This window comes from Sciurus carolinensis, chromosome 7 (genome assembly GCF_902686445.1).
Source record: "Sciurus carolinensis chromosome 7, mSciCar1.2, whole genome shotgun sequence".
Taxonomy (NCBI): domain Eukaryota; kingdom Metazoa; phylum Chordata; class Mammalia; order Rodentia; family Sciuridae; genus Sciurus; species Sciurus carolinensis.
The window spans coordinates 127,786,137-127,802,630 of record NC_062219.1 but is presented as its reverse complement, the minus strand read 5'-3'; the positions used below and the strand labels follow the sequence as shown (position 1 = coordinate 127,802,630).

At 35.3% G+C, this 16,494-nt stretch overlaps 1 protein-coding gene and 1 non-coding gene across 2 annotated transcripts; both read right to left on the bottom strand.

Annotated features, from left to right (window-relative positions):
• Positions 1 to 4,354: 4,354 nt before the first annotated feature.
• Trnaa-agc (transfer RNA alanine (anticodon AGC)) lies at positions 4,355 to 4,426 on the bottom strand. Its single transcript has one exon. It is a non-coding gene; the product is annotated as a tRNA-Ala (tRNA).
• A 6,477-nt stretch (positions 4,427 to 10,903) lies between these two features.
• Positions 10,904 to 11,848, bottom strand: LOC124989394 (olfactory receptor 2W1-like). Its single transcript, XM_047559263.1, has one exon. The coding sequence runs from the start codon at positions 11,846 to 11,848 to the stop codon at positions 10,904 to 10,906; it is 945 nt and encodes a 314-aa protein (XP_047415219.1).
• Between the last annotated feature and the right edge of the window lie 4,646 nt (positions 11,849 to 16,494).

The window sequence follows — 16,494 nt, the reverse complement described above, 5'->3', positions numbered from 1 at the left end:
TTTTTTAATCATGTATGTGGTGACCTGCTTGTACTATTGCCTTCTTACAGTATGGACTCTAGACACACTTCACAGAGCAACCAACAATATTATTTAGAATTGCAAATTAGGTAATGTCACTTAAAATTCTCCAGTGGCTTCTCATTACTTTTTTCTCCTTTTAAATGGAACATTTTGTCACATTTTCTAATTTCTTTCTGAACCATTTGAAAATAAGTTGAAGATGTCATACCTCCTATCCCTAAGCACTTCAGTATGCCTCTCCTGAGAATAAGTATATTCTCTTTCATAATTGTAATGCCACTTTCATTCCTAAGAAAATGATTTATAATTCAATAATACAACTAATATATCATCCATATTCAAATTTCCCCATTGTCCTTAAAAGTCTTTTATAGCTGATTTTTTTCCCCATCAGTCAGAAACCAATTAGGGTATACACTTTGCAATCACTACATCTTTTTAGTTTATTTTAATCAAGAATTATGCTGTCTAATACTATAGTCACTAGCCACATGTCTGCTGAGCACCCTTGAATGTGGCTAGTCTGAATTAAAATGTGCCAAAAGTATAAAATACATAATCAGTTTTGATTTCATACAGAAAATAAGGATCTCAATTTTAATTTGATTAATGCTGATATAATTTGGATATGAATAAAATAATTAAAATCAATTTCAGCTATTTTTACTTTTTTTAAATATGACATTAGAAAACTTAAAATTGTACTTGTTACTTACATGGTATTTCTGTGGGATATTGTGAATCTAGAACAACTGACTCACCTTTCTCTTTTATGACACTGACTTTTTGAAGAATTTAGTCAAGTTGCCCTGTAGAACATCCCATGTTCTGAACTTCCACTCTTAGAATAAAAATCACAGACCTATGAAGTAAAAGGCCCTTCCTGCATTATTGTCTTTTTTCCTTGCTGCTGTTATTATAGGAAGACTCACCTATGATTTTTCACAATATCTACACTTTCTTGCTGTTCAGCAAACACACTTGCTGTTCTTACAATTTCCTAAAAAATTTTCTCCTCAATTTTCACAAGACTAATTCCCTTCATTTAGGACTCTGCTTACATATGATACTTAGAGATACCATCCCGGCCATCTCTAAATTAGTTCTTCATCACTCTCCCTACCTTGCTTTATCTTTCTTAGTAACATTTATGACTACACCTACATTTTATTGTATATTTGCTTTTTGTCTGAGTTATGGGTTGAATTATGCTTGCCCCCCAATTCATACATTAAAGTTATGAGTTCCAGTTATCTCAGAATGTTACCACGTTTGAAAAAAAAAGAGTAATTGCTCATGCAGTTATGATGAGGTCATTAGAGTGGCCCCCAATTTAGCATGACTGAAATATTTGTAAGAAGGGAAATCTGTATATGGACACAGGGAGACAGTAGGTGAAGATGATGGCAGAGTTTGGGATAATAATGCAAGTCAGATAATTTCAGTGATTGCTAGCAAACCTCCAGGAAAGAGGCTTGGACTAAATTTCCCTCATAGCCCCAGAAGGAACCAGTTTACTAAAACCTTGATCTTTCTGGTTTCCAGAAACATGAGAAAATAAATTTCTGTTTTTTTTAAGCTGTCCAGTTTGTGGTACCTTATTACAGCAGCCCTAGGACATTAATCTGTACCTCCACATAGTATATATTTTATGTTATATGTCCTAAAGTTGGGAGTATTTTTAATTTTCTCAGTCAGTAAGGGCTAGTTATTGCTAGCATGGAACCCTTGACATGGTAAGATCTCTTGAGAATAATAACCATTTATTTGGTGGCAAGTTGATCACTTGGGACCCTTTCTACCTTGCAGTGGGCAGAGACTCGTATATAGGGATATATATGTATTACAGGTATGTTTTTGTCTTCCCTGTTGCTAGTACCTGAGCTATTATCACCATTCAAGAACTTACAGTTTCTGATATACTGAAATGGGATCTTGTTTTAACATTTCATCACTTAAGATATGTTATAAAAGACACATGATGATGGGGTCTGTTCCTGTCATGTTCTATATTATACAGAAATGGCCAGCCTGTTTCCCCATAACTTTGCCAACAAAATAATTAGCAAAGCTCATAAATTATATGATAATATATTTTAGGAGGGGGTACACTGGTGACTGTGAAATTGAAACTAGGTAGGAAAGCAACTGTAGTAGGGGACACCTGTTAGCTCTTCAGAAACAAAGGTACACATGAGTTATAAAGCTGCAGGCTAGAGTAGCTGTTGATATGACTAATTCATTGAGGGTTAGGTTTCAGGTGCTTTAATTTTTTTTTTTTTTTTTTTGCTAAAGGATACTGAATTGACTAACTCCATCCCTGTCAATCACTTCTGACACTATATGAAATTTCTAAGGAAATTAAAGGAACAATAGCCAAAAGGACATTATTATTACAATGGTTAGCATTTATTCAGCAGTTGGATACTATCTTAAATACTTCATTTGTTAAATTTTGCTTAATCCTCTGTGGGGAAATGAACAGAATATTTAAAAAATGGTCCTGGGATTTCACTTAGTTTGCTTAGGAAGGGAGCTAGTGCACCTAACCTCAGCTTCCCATTGACCAGTACCTTACACTTCCTAACAGGAGGGGCTGCAATTCTCCCCTAGATTGATAGTCACCAGGTGGTAGATAGTTAGATATTCTCAGTTGCTTCCTTCCCTGTGCTAACATCTAAACCCAGACAGCCAGGCAATCAAGTAGTTTGCTTATTATTTTACTGAAAATTGGTGTTCAAGATTATCCTTTGAGAAGGCAGAACAGTTGGGTCAGGTCTAGAGCACCAACCCACTTCGTGTCAATAACATGGCCTTGGTTCTCTGTGGGATTTTGAGAGGACCATACTGGCTCTTGTTCTTGACTCTCGGTTCTAAGTTTCCTCCATAAATTTTATTTCTTCATTTGTACTACATGATATTGTAGATTTCATCCCAAGTCCCCTTGCATCACATTCTTGCAATAAATTTATGAATTAGAGATTACCATTTCTGTTTTCAAGGTGAGAAATATGAGACACAGATAGGGTCACATAGATAGTAAGTGGTAGAATTTGGAATTGGGTTGTCTGATTCTTGAACCAATGCTGTAAAACACTTTGTTGAATGAAAGGGAACTGCCGAACTTATAAAGAACTGAATGAGCGCTCAACTAGTCAAGAAGCACCAATGCAGATCAGTTCTCATGCAGAGGTTCAAGTCTGAGTTGGAGTATGTAGCCTGGAGTTTTCTTCAGTGGTGACTTAAAGTTTAGGTTCATGTCATTTTTGGTCAGCTACATGAAAAAAATAAATTGGGGAAAAAGTGACAAGCAAGATGACCAGTTTACCGAGAAGCCAGTCTCAGTGACTTGGCTCAGAGAAGAGGAAAACCAAGACAAAGCATGGAAGATGGGTTTGTGCCTTTTAAAGTATGGAAACACTCCACAGTAATCAAGACTTTGTTGATGTCCTGTAATTTGACCAACCAGATTAACAATACTGCTACCCTGGAAGAGTAGCTAAGAAAGGATTAAGTTGAGGCAATCCTGTTGTGGTCTGAAGGGGTTGATTATTTCCTTCCCTTTCTAGTCCATTGGATTGGTTTCTTAAAAGAATGTACTCAGTCATGCCACAAGATTAGTTCTAATAGTCATTTTATTTGTCTCACTAATTTTTCTTTTTTTATTCTATTTAGTTATACATGACAGCAGAATGCATTTTGATTCACTGTACACAAATGGAGTACAACTTTTAATTTCTGGTTGTACACGATGTAGAGTCACACCATTTGTGTAAGCATACATGTCTCATTCCACCATCTTTCCTTCCCCTGTCCCCTCCCTTTCCCTCATTTCCTTCTACACAAAATCCAGCGTTCTTACATCTACACAAAATCCAGTGTTCTTCCATTCTTCCCTAACACCACCTGCTCCTTATGTGTTTGCATCCACTTATCAGAGAAAACATTTGTTGTTTTGGGATTGGCTTATGTCACTTAGCATGATATTCAACATTTCACTAATTTTTCTATGCCAATTAAGCGAAAGCTGAAAGGACAAATATGCACCATTGATTAATTTCTATAAAAATCTGGTTCAGGGCCAGAATCAGGAGGATGTATCTCAGGAGGTTAGAACCCAACAGATTGCAAATAGGACTTTGGAATAATAGTGGTTTCCAAGATTTTACAGAGAACAGTCAGATGTGTATTTGTTTGCATTCTATTAGAATAATTATTCTACTGTTCAAATTCTCATTAACTCATTCTGTAACTAGAAAGAAGGCAAAAATGTTTTTTTTTAAATTTTAAATTGTACATGGACAAAATACCTTTATTTTACTTATTTTTATGTGGTAACTGAGGATCGAATTCAGTGCCTCCTGCATGCTAGGCAAGTGCTCTACCACTGAGCCACAATCACAGCCCCAACAAAAATGTTTTGATGAATCAAAAATTACTATATAATTTTTACTAACATGACATATGCTAATGCCTGTTTTTCAGATTCCTTTATTATCACCTCAGAGATTTTTAAAATAAGCTTCCTTGTGTGGTTTTCCCAGTCACAGAACTGAGTCATTGGTATCCAGAGCTAAACACAGCCCAGATGCTAACACTTTTGAATTAATGTAGATTGGATTCTTTCTCCTGGAAAACGCCCCTTTTTCCTGCAGTTCCTACACCCTCCTAATACCAGTGTTACTCAAAAGCCCCTCTAGGGGCTGGGGTTGTGGCTTAGTGGCAGAGCGCTGGCCTAGCACGTGCGAGGCACTGGGTTGGATTCTCAGCACCGCATATAAATAAAGGTCCATTACCAACTAAGAACATATTTAAAAAAAAAAAAAAAAAAAAAAAAAAAAGGAGGGCTTCTGGTTCTGTACTCATTCTCAGGCACCAGAGTGCATCAGAAAGCTCTGTTCCCTTAGGGAGCATTTTTGAAAGCAGGGTCTTACTGGACCAGGTTCATTAACTTCTTGTGTCTCACAATTTGGAGAACTTTGGAAGACAAAGGGACCCAGTTATGCTCTGTTACCCTGGTCTAGCTTTTAGCAGGGCCCTGTAGATTCCTGTCAACCTTCAGAACAGCACATCCTTTCTTTCCTTTCCAATGAATCCTGCCCAGCTTTTAAAAAGAGGTCCTGGTTAGACATACGCGGAAGGGTTGGGATTGTCGATCACCCTCGGTACTGCACCTTCAACCCAGAGACACCTCTAAGTGATTATAAGGAACGAACACCAGAAAAGGGGAAATTCTGACAAAGCAGATGAGGTAAATGGGATTCAGGGGTCAAAACTGTACAGCCCAGAATCCCCAGTGTCACAAGGTAACGGAGAGACAGACCACCGATAACCAGGGAGTCCATCCCTATGTGCTCTGTGTGGTTCATTCACAAGACGGCTGTAGTGTGATATCCTTCTGGAAATGAAATTTGGATTTCCCTTGTCTCACTTCTCATCCCCTCACAGTCTACAAGAAAGAAAGTCGTCCTGGTCACTATTAAGAGGGAGAAATAAACTCGGAAAACCTGAAGGAAGTAGTCCTTGAGCGTTGGCTACGGGAGGCTCCGAGAACGTGCGGGTCTGGAGCGCAGTCTCCGGGGAATGCGATGTAATTAATTACATTAAAGTTACATTTTTTTCTTTCTTTACCTGTTTTGTGTTAATCGACGAAAGAAAAACTGGTCCTAAAGAAAGAGGGAATTCCCAGGAGGACGAGGGACTAGTTATCAGGGCACCAAGGAACTACGAACAAACAATTCTGCCAGTTATTGAACTGCAGGCTCTCTGATGGAAAAGGCTGCTTTTCAGACTGGAATGCCTGGAAACGAGGACCTGTCACTCTGAGCAATCACCGGGCTCACTGAGGCACACTAGGCATGAAAAGTGGGGAAGGGTGTCTACTTGTTTAGAAGGCCTGTGCAGACATCTGCAACAGTTCTCTCTACAATGTGACCATTTCTCCAACAGCACCACCTTGTGGCAACCATAAAAAGTGGCAGCAATGAACTTTTTTTCTATGAATAATTTTTTTATTGTTCCTTTTTAGTTATAAATATTATTAGTATTTATTTTGACATACTTAAAACAGCATGGAATATAATTTGCTCAAATTCGGTCTCCTGTATTTATCCTTTCTTCCCCCTCCTCCCTCTTCCTGATCCCTTCCTTCTACTGATCTATTTACTTTTAGACTAGTTGTTGTTCGCATCTTGTGGAGATACATGATGGTGAGATTCACTGAGGAATATTCATACATGTATATAGGAAACTTAGGTTAGATTCATTCCTCTGTTTTTCCCTTATCCGATCCCTTCTCTCTCTTGAGTATTTTCCTGGTTGGGTGTGGAACCTGATAGGAAATCTCTTCTGGAATCTGAAATGTGGAGAACATTTAGAAAGAAGGGGAGCCCAAAATGAGGCACTATTCATTCAATTTTTTGAAGTACTGGGGATTGAACCCAGGGGTGCAGGGGTGTTTTACACATTGAGCTCTACCACCTTTTAATTTTTTTTTTTTTAATGTTCTGGGTGAATCCAGGGTCCTTCTACCAGTAAGGCACATCCTTAGTCCTTTTTATTTTTTTAATTTTGAAACTTGGTCTTGATAAATTTCCCAGGCTGGCCTCAAACTTGTGATTCTTCTACTTCGGTCTCCCAAATAGCAGAGATTACACGCTGTGCTACTGCGGAGGCTTTTATGTTTTATTAACACTGTAAGGGGAGGGGGGAGGGATGATGAATTAATATAATAATAATAACAAAGAAAAACAAGGAGTTTGTGCTTAGAGTTCATGGAACATTGCTTGCCAACAAGGTAAAAGAACAAGAAAGAAAATTTCTTTTGCTATTTCTGTTGATTCACAACAAAAAATACGACTCATTGTTTTCAAGTGACCACTGTAAATGTGCACCTAAAATCTTAGATAAAAGTAGATTAAAGTTTTATAATTCATTGAGTTTTTCTTTTGATGATACACTCAATGACTGCTGTATCCTAAAACAAACATTCTCATTTCTCTTGAATCTTCAACTTAAAAAAATATAGTTTTATAAATTAGTAATGAGTGTCTCTTTAAAAAAAATCTACTGTTTCTGAGAAATGAAAACTACCTAATATTAATGTTTCTTAATGAGGGGTATTATTCTTTTAACATGTAGCTGCCTTTGTTTAGTAGGACCACAGTGAAGACAAGAAATAGCCTCACATTAGTTCTGGTTAGATTTTGCTGCCAATAGAATTAAAACTTAGCTTTCTAAGCTTTTGGATTCAGAATTGTGAATAAGGGATTTCAAACTACAGTAATCATTTCTAGAACTTGTATTTCTTTTGAAAAAATGTCCATGAGGCAGTGGAAAACTAATAAAAGCAGGAATAAGTGAAATGTTTATTTCTCCAAATTCCTGATGTTTTCAAGCTTTTGAAAAAATCATATGCCAGGGTTTTCCCATTATTTTCCCTGATTAGCTGAAGGCCATCCTTGAAGGAAGTTTTCCTTGCCAATCTAGAATACTATGAATGCCTCTCCCAGGCACTGGAGAGAAGTGTGTATTTTTTGTCAATTGGTTGGCCTAGAGAATTCTTTCCTTTAATTATCTTTTTCAACACTAATTTTATTGTCTATATTTCTTTATCACCATTTCATCCTTCTTAATGAAATTTTAATACCACACTTACACTGCATATGTACTTATATACATAAGCCCTTTGGAGAGCTACCAATCATTGTAACAGCTAAGATATTACATCTTTTGATATGACAGAAGTTAACTTTTGTCCCCTTGGTGATAATATCATTCCTGATGTGAAAGCTTACCTCGAACAAAATAGAGAAGGATGCTAAATTGAACATGATCCAAACTTCAAAATAGGTGGGAATAAATTAAAAGGAAATTAATTAAAAAGATTCAGTGATTATTTCTGGGCTATGAGACAATGCATGGATTTTTTTTCAGTATTGGGGATTGAACCCAGGGGCACTTAACCACTGAGTCATATCCTCAGCCTTTATTTCTTTTGAGACAGGGCTTGCTAAGTTGCTATGGGACTTTGTTAAATTGCTGAGGTTTGTCTCAAACTTGCTATCCTCTCTGCCTAAGCCTCTCTAGTTGCTGGGATTATAGGCAGGTGTGGGCTACCGTGCCCAGCAAGATGTAGATTTTTAAAAATTCCTTCTTGTTTTCTAGTTTCCAAATATAAATATTTTGCCTTCTGTATCCCTGGGTCTCATATCCTTGGATTCAACCAATGTCAACTGAAAATATTTGGAAGAAATTTGCATCTATACTGAACATATACAGATTTTTTTCTTGTAATTACCCAAACAGTAAAACATAACTATTTACATAGCAATTACATTACACTAAGGTATTATAAGTAATCTAAATATGATTTAAAGTATATAAAAGGATGTGTGTAGGTTATGTGCAAACAGTATGCCATGTAATTTAAGGGCCTTGAGCATTCACAAATTTTAGTAACTTAAGGAGTCCTTAATTAATCTGTGGCATTAATATACCACAGATATTGAGGGATGACTGCACTTATACATGCCTTCAAGAAATGTTGTGAAGATTTGATAATATTATTCATGTGAAAGAAAAACTATGTTTTCTTTCCCATTTTCTGCAACTTAGGTGTTTTGTATGTCTTCAAAGTTAACACAAATTGAAGTTGTTGCTCCTATATTAATCACTTAATAAGGATCTTATCTATTCTGCAGATTCAATAATATTGTCATGAATATTTAATAAAAATCTATTCATTTATCAATTTTACAGACATTTACTGTTTTAATTCATGTCAGAAACTGATTAGACACAGCAAAATCAAACACATTGTTGAAAAGCTCACCAATGCTTTTCCCTCAAATACACATACAAACAAGTGACTAAAATAAAATGGCATAATGCCATAATAGATATAATCAGGATTTTAAAGGAATTCAGAGATAGATTAGTGAGATTTTGGAGGACTTTTCAGATAATGCAAGATTTTAACTGGGCATGGAGTTTTTCAAATAATGAATCAAATGTCTTATCAAGATTTGGGATCAGGTCTTGTCACAAAGGAAAGTTGAAATCATTTATAGTATTCACAATTTCATCATTCTATACTTTATTGTCCTTCCATTGACCTTATAACACCGTAAAGTTTATATTTCTTCATGCTTTTCCTATCCTCAGATATTTTACCACTTAACAATTCTTCACTTTTATCACAGCCAATGTAATTGAAAATTTAAAGTTACCTGCAAAGAGGAATCAAAACATTACAAGGAAGGTATAATGTTTTCATAATGCAAATTTGAGAAAGAAGTCCATAAGCCCTTACCAACTCTGCCTAAATGTCACAGCAATGGAATCTTTCACATGAAGAGAGGATTTCCAATTTCTGAAATGGTTGACTTGTAAAGAAGTTGAGTAGTTTATTCTCCAGCATAGGAATCTCTAGACGTGAATGTATTTGCTTAGTAAAGTGAAAAATGGGGGACAAACACAAGTGTACTAAGTTTTTGTTTTGTGAATGAAGAACGTCAAACTCTTTTCCAAAAATTTACCATGCACTACCACCATCATTCAATATAAGAAAGAGCATCATAAAGCCAAAGTGCATGAAGTATATGGTATTAATTAAAAAGCAACCTTTTGTAGTGACTTCATTTAATGGTAAGTGAAACTTCATATTTTCCTAATTTTTCAAGATTAGTGGTGGTGGTGGTAGTGGAAAGTCTCTCATGGACTGACTCTGACCTGGAGTGTGACATTTAGGATATTTATCTAAAAGTTATGATTGATATCTATGTTCTTTTCCATATCCACCAGGAAGGCCATTCATTAAAATCTATAAAACCATGGTAATTTTTTCTTATGAGATACTTGATCTCTCCCTATTCCCGAAAATAGTGGTTCTTAAACTTTAGCTTGATCAGAATCAACTGAGGTGCTTGTTTAAAAAAATGTAGTTTGCTGGGTCCATCCTCAGATTGTTGACTCAGCATTTCTGGGATGAGGTCCAAGAAGGTGCATTTCTAATGTGTTTCCAGGTGATGCTGATGCTTCTGGTCCCAGGACCACTATTTTCTCCAAGATAAATCCCAAATTCCTTATCAGACCATATAAGGGTTAGATTTAAGTTACTCTAACAAAAAGCCCCCACAATACAGAGGCTTAATTAATATTACAAACAATGGAAGATTTTTTTCTCCTCTAATGGTTTGGAGCTCTTGCTCTGCCAGTGGGTTGCTGTCCTTCTATATTCCTGTTACATTCTCTCTCATGGTTCTGTTTCCCTTTGCATGGTCCAAGTGAGATACCCTCGACATTCACATTCCAGCTAATAGGAATGGTGTGAGGAAGGCGATGGCAAGTAGGTTCATGTGAAAGATATTGATCTAGAAGTCATACCCATTACTTCCCTGGCATTGTATTGATGGAGACCAAGATAAGAGCATGGTTTGCAGCATGGTTGTCATATAACCAGCTAAAATTTGGGTGGAATATATATTGACAGAGAGCCTCCACCACAAAGGCTGCTCAGGCATTGTCATGTGAATGAAGAGGAGTGTCACTTCTCATAAAGTAGTATGTATGGGAAGAACAAAAACTGTCCAGATAACTCTTCATTAACATAGATGTCCATGTGAAAATTTCTTTAATACTTTTTGCATATTTCTATTACTGTATTTACTACATTTTATAATTAGTTATTTGACTGTGGTCCTTGATTAGTTTCTTATCCCATGGATATTTCTTTATGTATTTATGTCTTCATATCATTTCTCTATTTCCTATTCAAAAAGTTAAACATTGTATCTAGTACAATTCTTGGTACATTGTACATGCCCAATAAATAGTCATGTCCAAAGTTCTCTACACTGGCTTAACTTTCCCATTTACCTCATGCTTTTGTTGAACATTTATCTATCACTAGTATTCTCTTCACTGCACTCTTCACATCTTTGTTTCTTAAAGTGTAGATCAGAGGGTTAAGGCTTGGTGTGACGATTGTGTAAAAGAGAGTAAAGAACTTTCCTTGCTCTTGGGATGTGGTATTCTGTGGCTTCATGTACATATAAATGATTGTCCCATAAAATAGAGTTACTACTGTGAGGTGAGAACCACATGTATTAAGGACCTTTCTCCACCTTCCTGCTGACTTGATCCTCATCACAGCTTGAGTGATAACTCCATATGAAATGAGAATAAGTGATAGAGGTGCTAAAAGAAATACTACTCCAAGAGCAAAGACAACAATCTCAATTACTCTTGAATAGACACAAGCCATCTTGATCAATGCTGGCATTTCACAGAAAAAGTTATCCACTTTCCTGTTCCCACATCTGGGTAACTTCAAAGTCAAAGAGCAAACAATTAAGGCACTGCCAAGACCACCCAACCAGGAGGTCAGCACCATCTTCTGGCAAAGCTCAGGGTGCATTATTACTGTGTAGTGAAGAGGTTGACAGACAGCAGCATAGCGATCATAAGCCATGACAGCCAAGAGAAGACATTCCGTGGCTCCTAGGTCAAGGGCAAAGAAGAATTGGAGCACACACCCTCCATATGTAATGGATTTTTTGGGACCCCAAAGATTTACCAGCATCTGGGGGATAATGCTAGTTGTATAACAGAGGTCCAAAAAGGATAAATTAGATAAGAAGAAATACATGGGGGTATGGAGTTGGGTGTCTAGGTAAGATACAAGAATGATGGTTGTGTTTCCTACCAGAGTCACAATATAGAAGATGAAGACAAACACAGAGATGATGCTCTCTAGTTGAGGTTGATCAGAAAACCCTAGAAGGATGAAGTCTGTTCTGGAACTTTCATTGCTTGTTTCCATTGTTCCTTATGAAAACTAGAATATTATGGTAACAAAAAATAGAGTCAGCCATAGGTAAAAATGGAAAGTCTCTGACATTTGTTTTAAGTATCCCTGACTTCCTTATATTCATGCTTTTTTCCTATTTGTAACATCTCTTCTAATATTTGGTGCCCAGGGCTTCTCCATATTTAATCAAAGTTGTTCTAACAATATGCTAAACTCAACCAGTATATTCTAAATCACTGAAAAAGATTAACATGGCATACCATCCATGGTTCTATGTATTTTGATTAAATGATGAAGCCATAAAGTAAATAATATAACTTAAGAGTGGGATATATTTTGGGGAGATTTTTCCTCATAAATTATAACTCTATCACTTCATTGTGGTAAATCTTTCCCTTATCAGAGGAGTTGTGTTCGAGGTCAGAAATAAAATGACATTTTCTTGGGATAAGCTCCACAATTTGGTAGCAGAATCACTTTCTAAATTTACTTACTAATGTCTCATTCCAAGCATCATAATCACAATCACTACCAACCTTCTTCTATTTTTCCTACTCCCCAACATTGCAAGTTTTGTAGTTACTGTATAAACTACACTGCCTTGTTTTGTTGGTGTGTTTTTCTTTACCAAAAAATAAAAATCTTTAGTATCAACCTTTACTTACTTGTACAGAAGCCATTTTTTGGACACTTTAATGCCTAATATTATACCCTCAGAGAAACATCATTGATTAGTTAGAGTTAAAAATTGAACTAATCCAGAGTCATTTGTCCACCATAAACACATAACAACATTTGTCATCAACTCTTATATAACTGAAATAAATAACAGTTTATAAAATAACCAGCGAGTTATGTTTGTCCTTATGAAATTTATCAATTACATAGTGGATCTCCTGGTTGCTTTGGAACACTTCATGTAAAATCATCACCTTTGACTCTAAAAGAGTACTTAAAAGGGATAAAGATTCCATCAGTTTCACCATTTCTGAACTATGGTATATCATTAAATAGTTAGAAATCTTAGTTATTGAATTAAAAATATTTTTTTTTCTGCCAGCCTGAACCATGAACTACAGCCTTATGGTATCTTATCTAGGTATATAGTGTCCTCATGGTTATGTAATAAAAACCTTAATTTTTTGCAGTTACATAAATAAGGTAAAGATAAATTATCTTGAATAAATCACTATTATGTACACTTTAGATAGAACTTGAAAATATTGTAATCATGAAGAAACTTTTATTAGTAAGTACCATGAAGTATAGATGTAGTTTTTCTTAGTACAAAAGTATAAACTAACTAATAAGTGTGCAGTTTTTCTGTAGTTGGATGTCTCCCAAGTCAAACATAGCATTTAAGTACACAACTTTTAAACTCAAAAAGCCTGGAATAAAATTCCAGTTCTACCATTTGGAGGCTATGTTTCCTTGGGCAATAATTTAACCTGTCTGTATACCAAGTTATTTATATGGGGAATTCATATAGTAATATTCCTTTCCTTAATGAAAGGTTATAAACATTAATATTTGTAAAAGCAGTAGGAAGTAGTGTGCTGGGTTTACATTTAATTCTAAAAAGACCAAATATGCTCACGCCCTCCTACACCCAAATAACTATTATTTTATCTACCCTTATTGCCTTAATTTTTCACACAAGCGATTTTTATCATTATGCTCTCCAGCTAAACTGGATTGTCTTAAAAATTTTTGTATGACTTTGTGAATGTACAAATACAGTATGTATACAAAAAAATATACAAACACAATGTAATGTACCATTGGGTTGATAAACCTTAGGGGTAAGAGGGTTTGATTTCCTTGAATGCTTGATTACAAACTGCACTGGACCCTCAATCTCTTAAATTTGGGCTAGTGTTCAAAAAGCCATAAATTTTAAAGTTGAATGGACCTTAGAGGTCATGAATTCAACTTTTTTTCCACAGGAGATCTTTCCACAGAAGATTCATACAGCTTTTATTTGTATAGCTTCAGTGACAGGAAAGGTCAGTTGCACATGAAACAGCCTCTTTCCTTCAGTCAGTGCCTCTTAGGTTGAGCTCAAAAATTCCATTTGACAGCATCCGGCATTGACTCTTCTTTATTCTGAAAGTAATACAAGTAGCCGATTCATCATGGCTTTGTAAAAAAACTGTTTTATTATGAAATAATAAATAGATATGATCAACCAACAAATAGAAAATAAAAATGTGACAAGTTTAGGTGAATAATCTTGTACTGATTGCCTAAGTTAAGACATAGAACTTTGCCACCTACTCCAGGAGTTGTCTTTAACTCATCCTGATCATAATTCATTCTTTAATCTTCCCTGAACTATCAGTGGATAGTCCTGGTGTTTGTTGTTAATCGCTTCCTTGACCTTTTTAGGTTATTTGCCTAAATGTGTATATATAGACAATATTGTATAGTTTGGCTTATTAAAAATTGAATATGTTGGGCTGGGGATGTAGCTAAGTTCATAGAGTGCTTGCCTGTCAAGCATAAGGCCCTGGGTTCAATCCCCAGCACTGCAAAAACAAACAAACAAACAAAATTGAATAAGTCTTTTAAGTCTCTCTGGAGCCACTGGGATTATAGATGTGGGCTGCCATGCTGGCTTGTTTCTTTTAATATTAGAATCTATTCTCAAAAATGTTTAGATAATAGATTTTAATATAAAAATCTTAGATTTCTATTGCCAAAGCACTTCTTCTATTAACTGTTTTCTAATGCTGCATGTCTTTAATGGCCAAGCTTTTCTGGTTACTCTCCATTGGACACATCATGGCTTAATCCAATGACTTAAATTAGTAAATTCGAAAGTGAGCACAGTACTACAAAAGTGCAACACTACTGAAGAAAACTGAACAGCTATGATCTGCATACATTTTCTAAAATATAATTAGTTGTTTTTAACAGGTGAAAAACATGACTGGCTCTGCTTAAACTTTGGATCATTATGTATTCTTATTAGAAATGCTGCCAGGACAGGAATTACATTCTTTGTAATTTAATATTATAAATTCAAATGTAGGACTTTTCATTTTATGCTTTTTGCCATTTTCCTTATTGATTTAAACCTTGGTCTCAAACTTTAGATATTATTTTAACTTCCATTTAAAATGAATGTGATATTAAAAATGAGACTTAGAACACTGAAATTGAAGAAATAGATGGTAAAAAGAGACACTACGTTTTAATAGAAACTCAGTTTTCATTTTTGGTTCTGTGGATGTATTTCAGTGCCAAATAATGTAGGATAATTTTTCATTTACTTAGTGCATTGAATTTCAAGATAAATGAACAAAGCATATTTAAATGTAATTTAAATAATATGAATAGAAAACTGCCTGTTTTAAAATAATACATAATAAATGGATCACTTATAATTAAAGCAGGAGGTGAATTGCTGTAGTCATACATAATGCAAACAGAAAGGCAGTATCAAAAGAGTTAAGACCCCAGTTCCTGGATTCAGTCCACCTGTGTTTTTACTCCACAGATGTCAGCAACTTCCTCATTGCATAACTTGAGCAAGCTAATAAACTTTTAAATTTTCCTCATCTGTGAAATAGTTATCCTAACAGTATCTGCTTTGTAGGATGGTTTTGAGGAGGTTAAAATGATATACTAAGTATAAAATATTTAGCACAATGCTTGAAGCATGGAAAACATTCAGAAACTTCAAAATACACTAACTGCTCTTGTTGAATTTCAATCCTCTCTCCAGAGAATGCATCAATATATTACTATCTCATATATGCCTTTCACAGTTATGCCTTCATGTCAGATGGAGGTATACACTATCTAGGATCTGTCTTCTACCCTATATCTTCTGGTGGAGATAGCAGAGAATACTTACCAGAAACCAAAAAGATTAGAATATATTTATATTTTCATGCGTGGAGAATTCTCAGCTGTCATGCTCTCATGTAGTCCAAATGCACCTATGTTCTCATCATGATGATCCTTCATTGCATTAATAATTCAGAAAAACTTCTTGTGGGGCATGTTACTGAAGCCCTGAAAAATTGGGTTAACCAATTTTTTGGTGTTTTTATACTGATACCAGTTTTTTTTTTTTTTAAATTTGACTGATACCACAATTCCATTTACATTTAAATGCAGCAGTTGAACTAAGATTTACTGGCATTCTCTAATTCCGATGATGGAGAAAAATTAGTAATGCAACTGTTTCGACTGATGAATTAGTTTTGGCTATATGCATTTTTGTTGGATACTCAAAATCTTTTACTGTATACTCACTTACATTAAGAGGGGGAGTTTTGCCTAATTAAAGAAGGGTATTATGTTGGTTGATGAATCGAGGACTCTTTAACATGTACTAGGGAAATATTTATTTACAACTATGAAGGTCACTCTGTTGATGAGGTTTAGACCTTGTGGGAATTGATGTCTCACAGGTGATTAAGGAGATTCATGACTATGGTCATAGGTGCATCCAAATAACAATTTTATGAAAAGTTCCCTTAAGACATTTATTTTTTTCCTTTTCCTTTTTAGATTTATCCAAAGGAAATTAATTTCAGGGATGAATTAAATTTTTTATATATTATATTAAACTTACATTGAAAATTAAAAGTAGGGCTGGGGATATAGCTCAGTTGGTAGAGAGCTTGCCTGGAAGCACAAGGCCC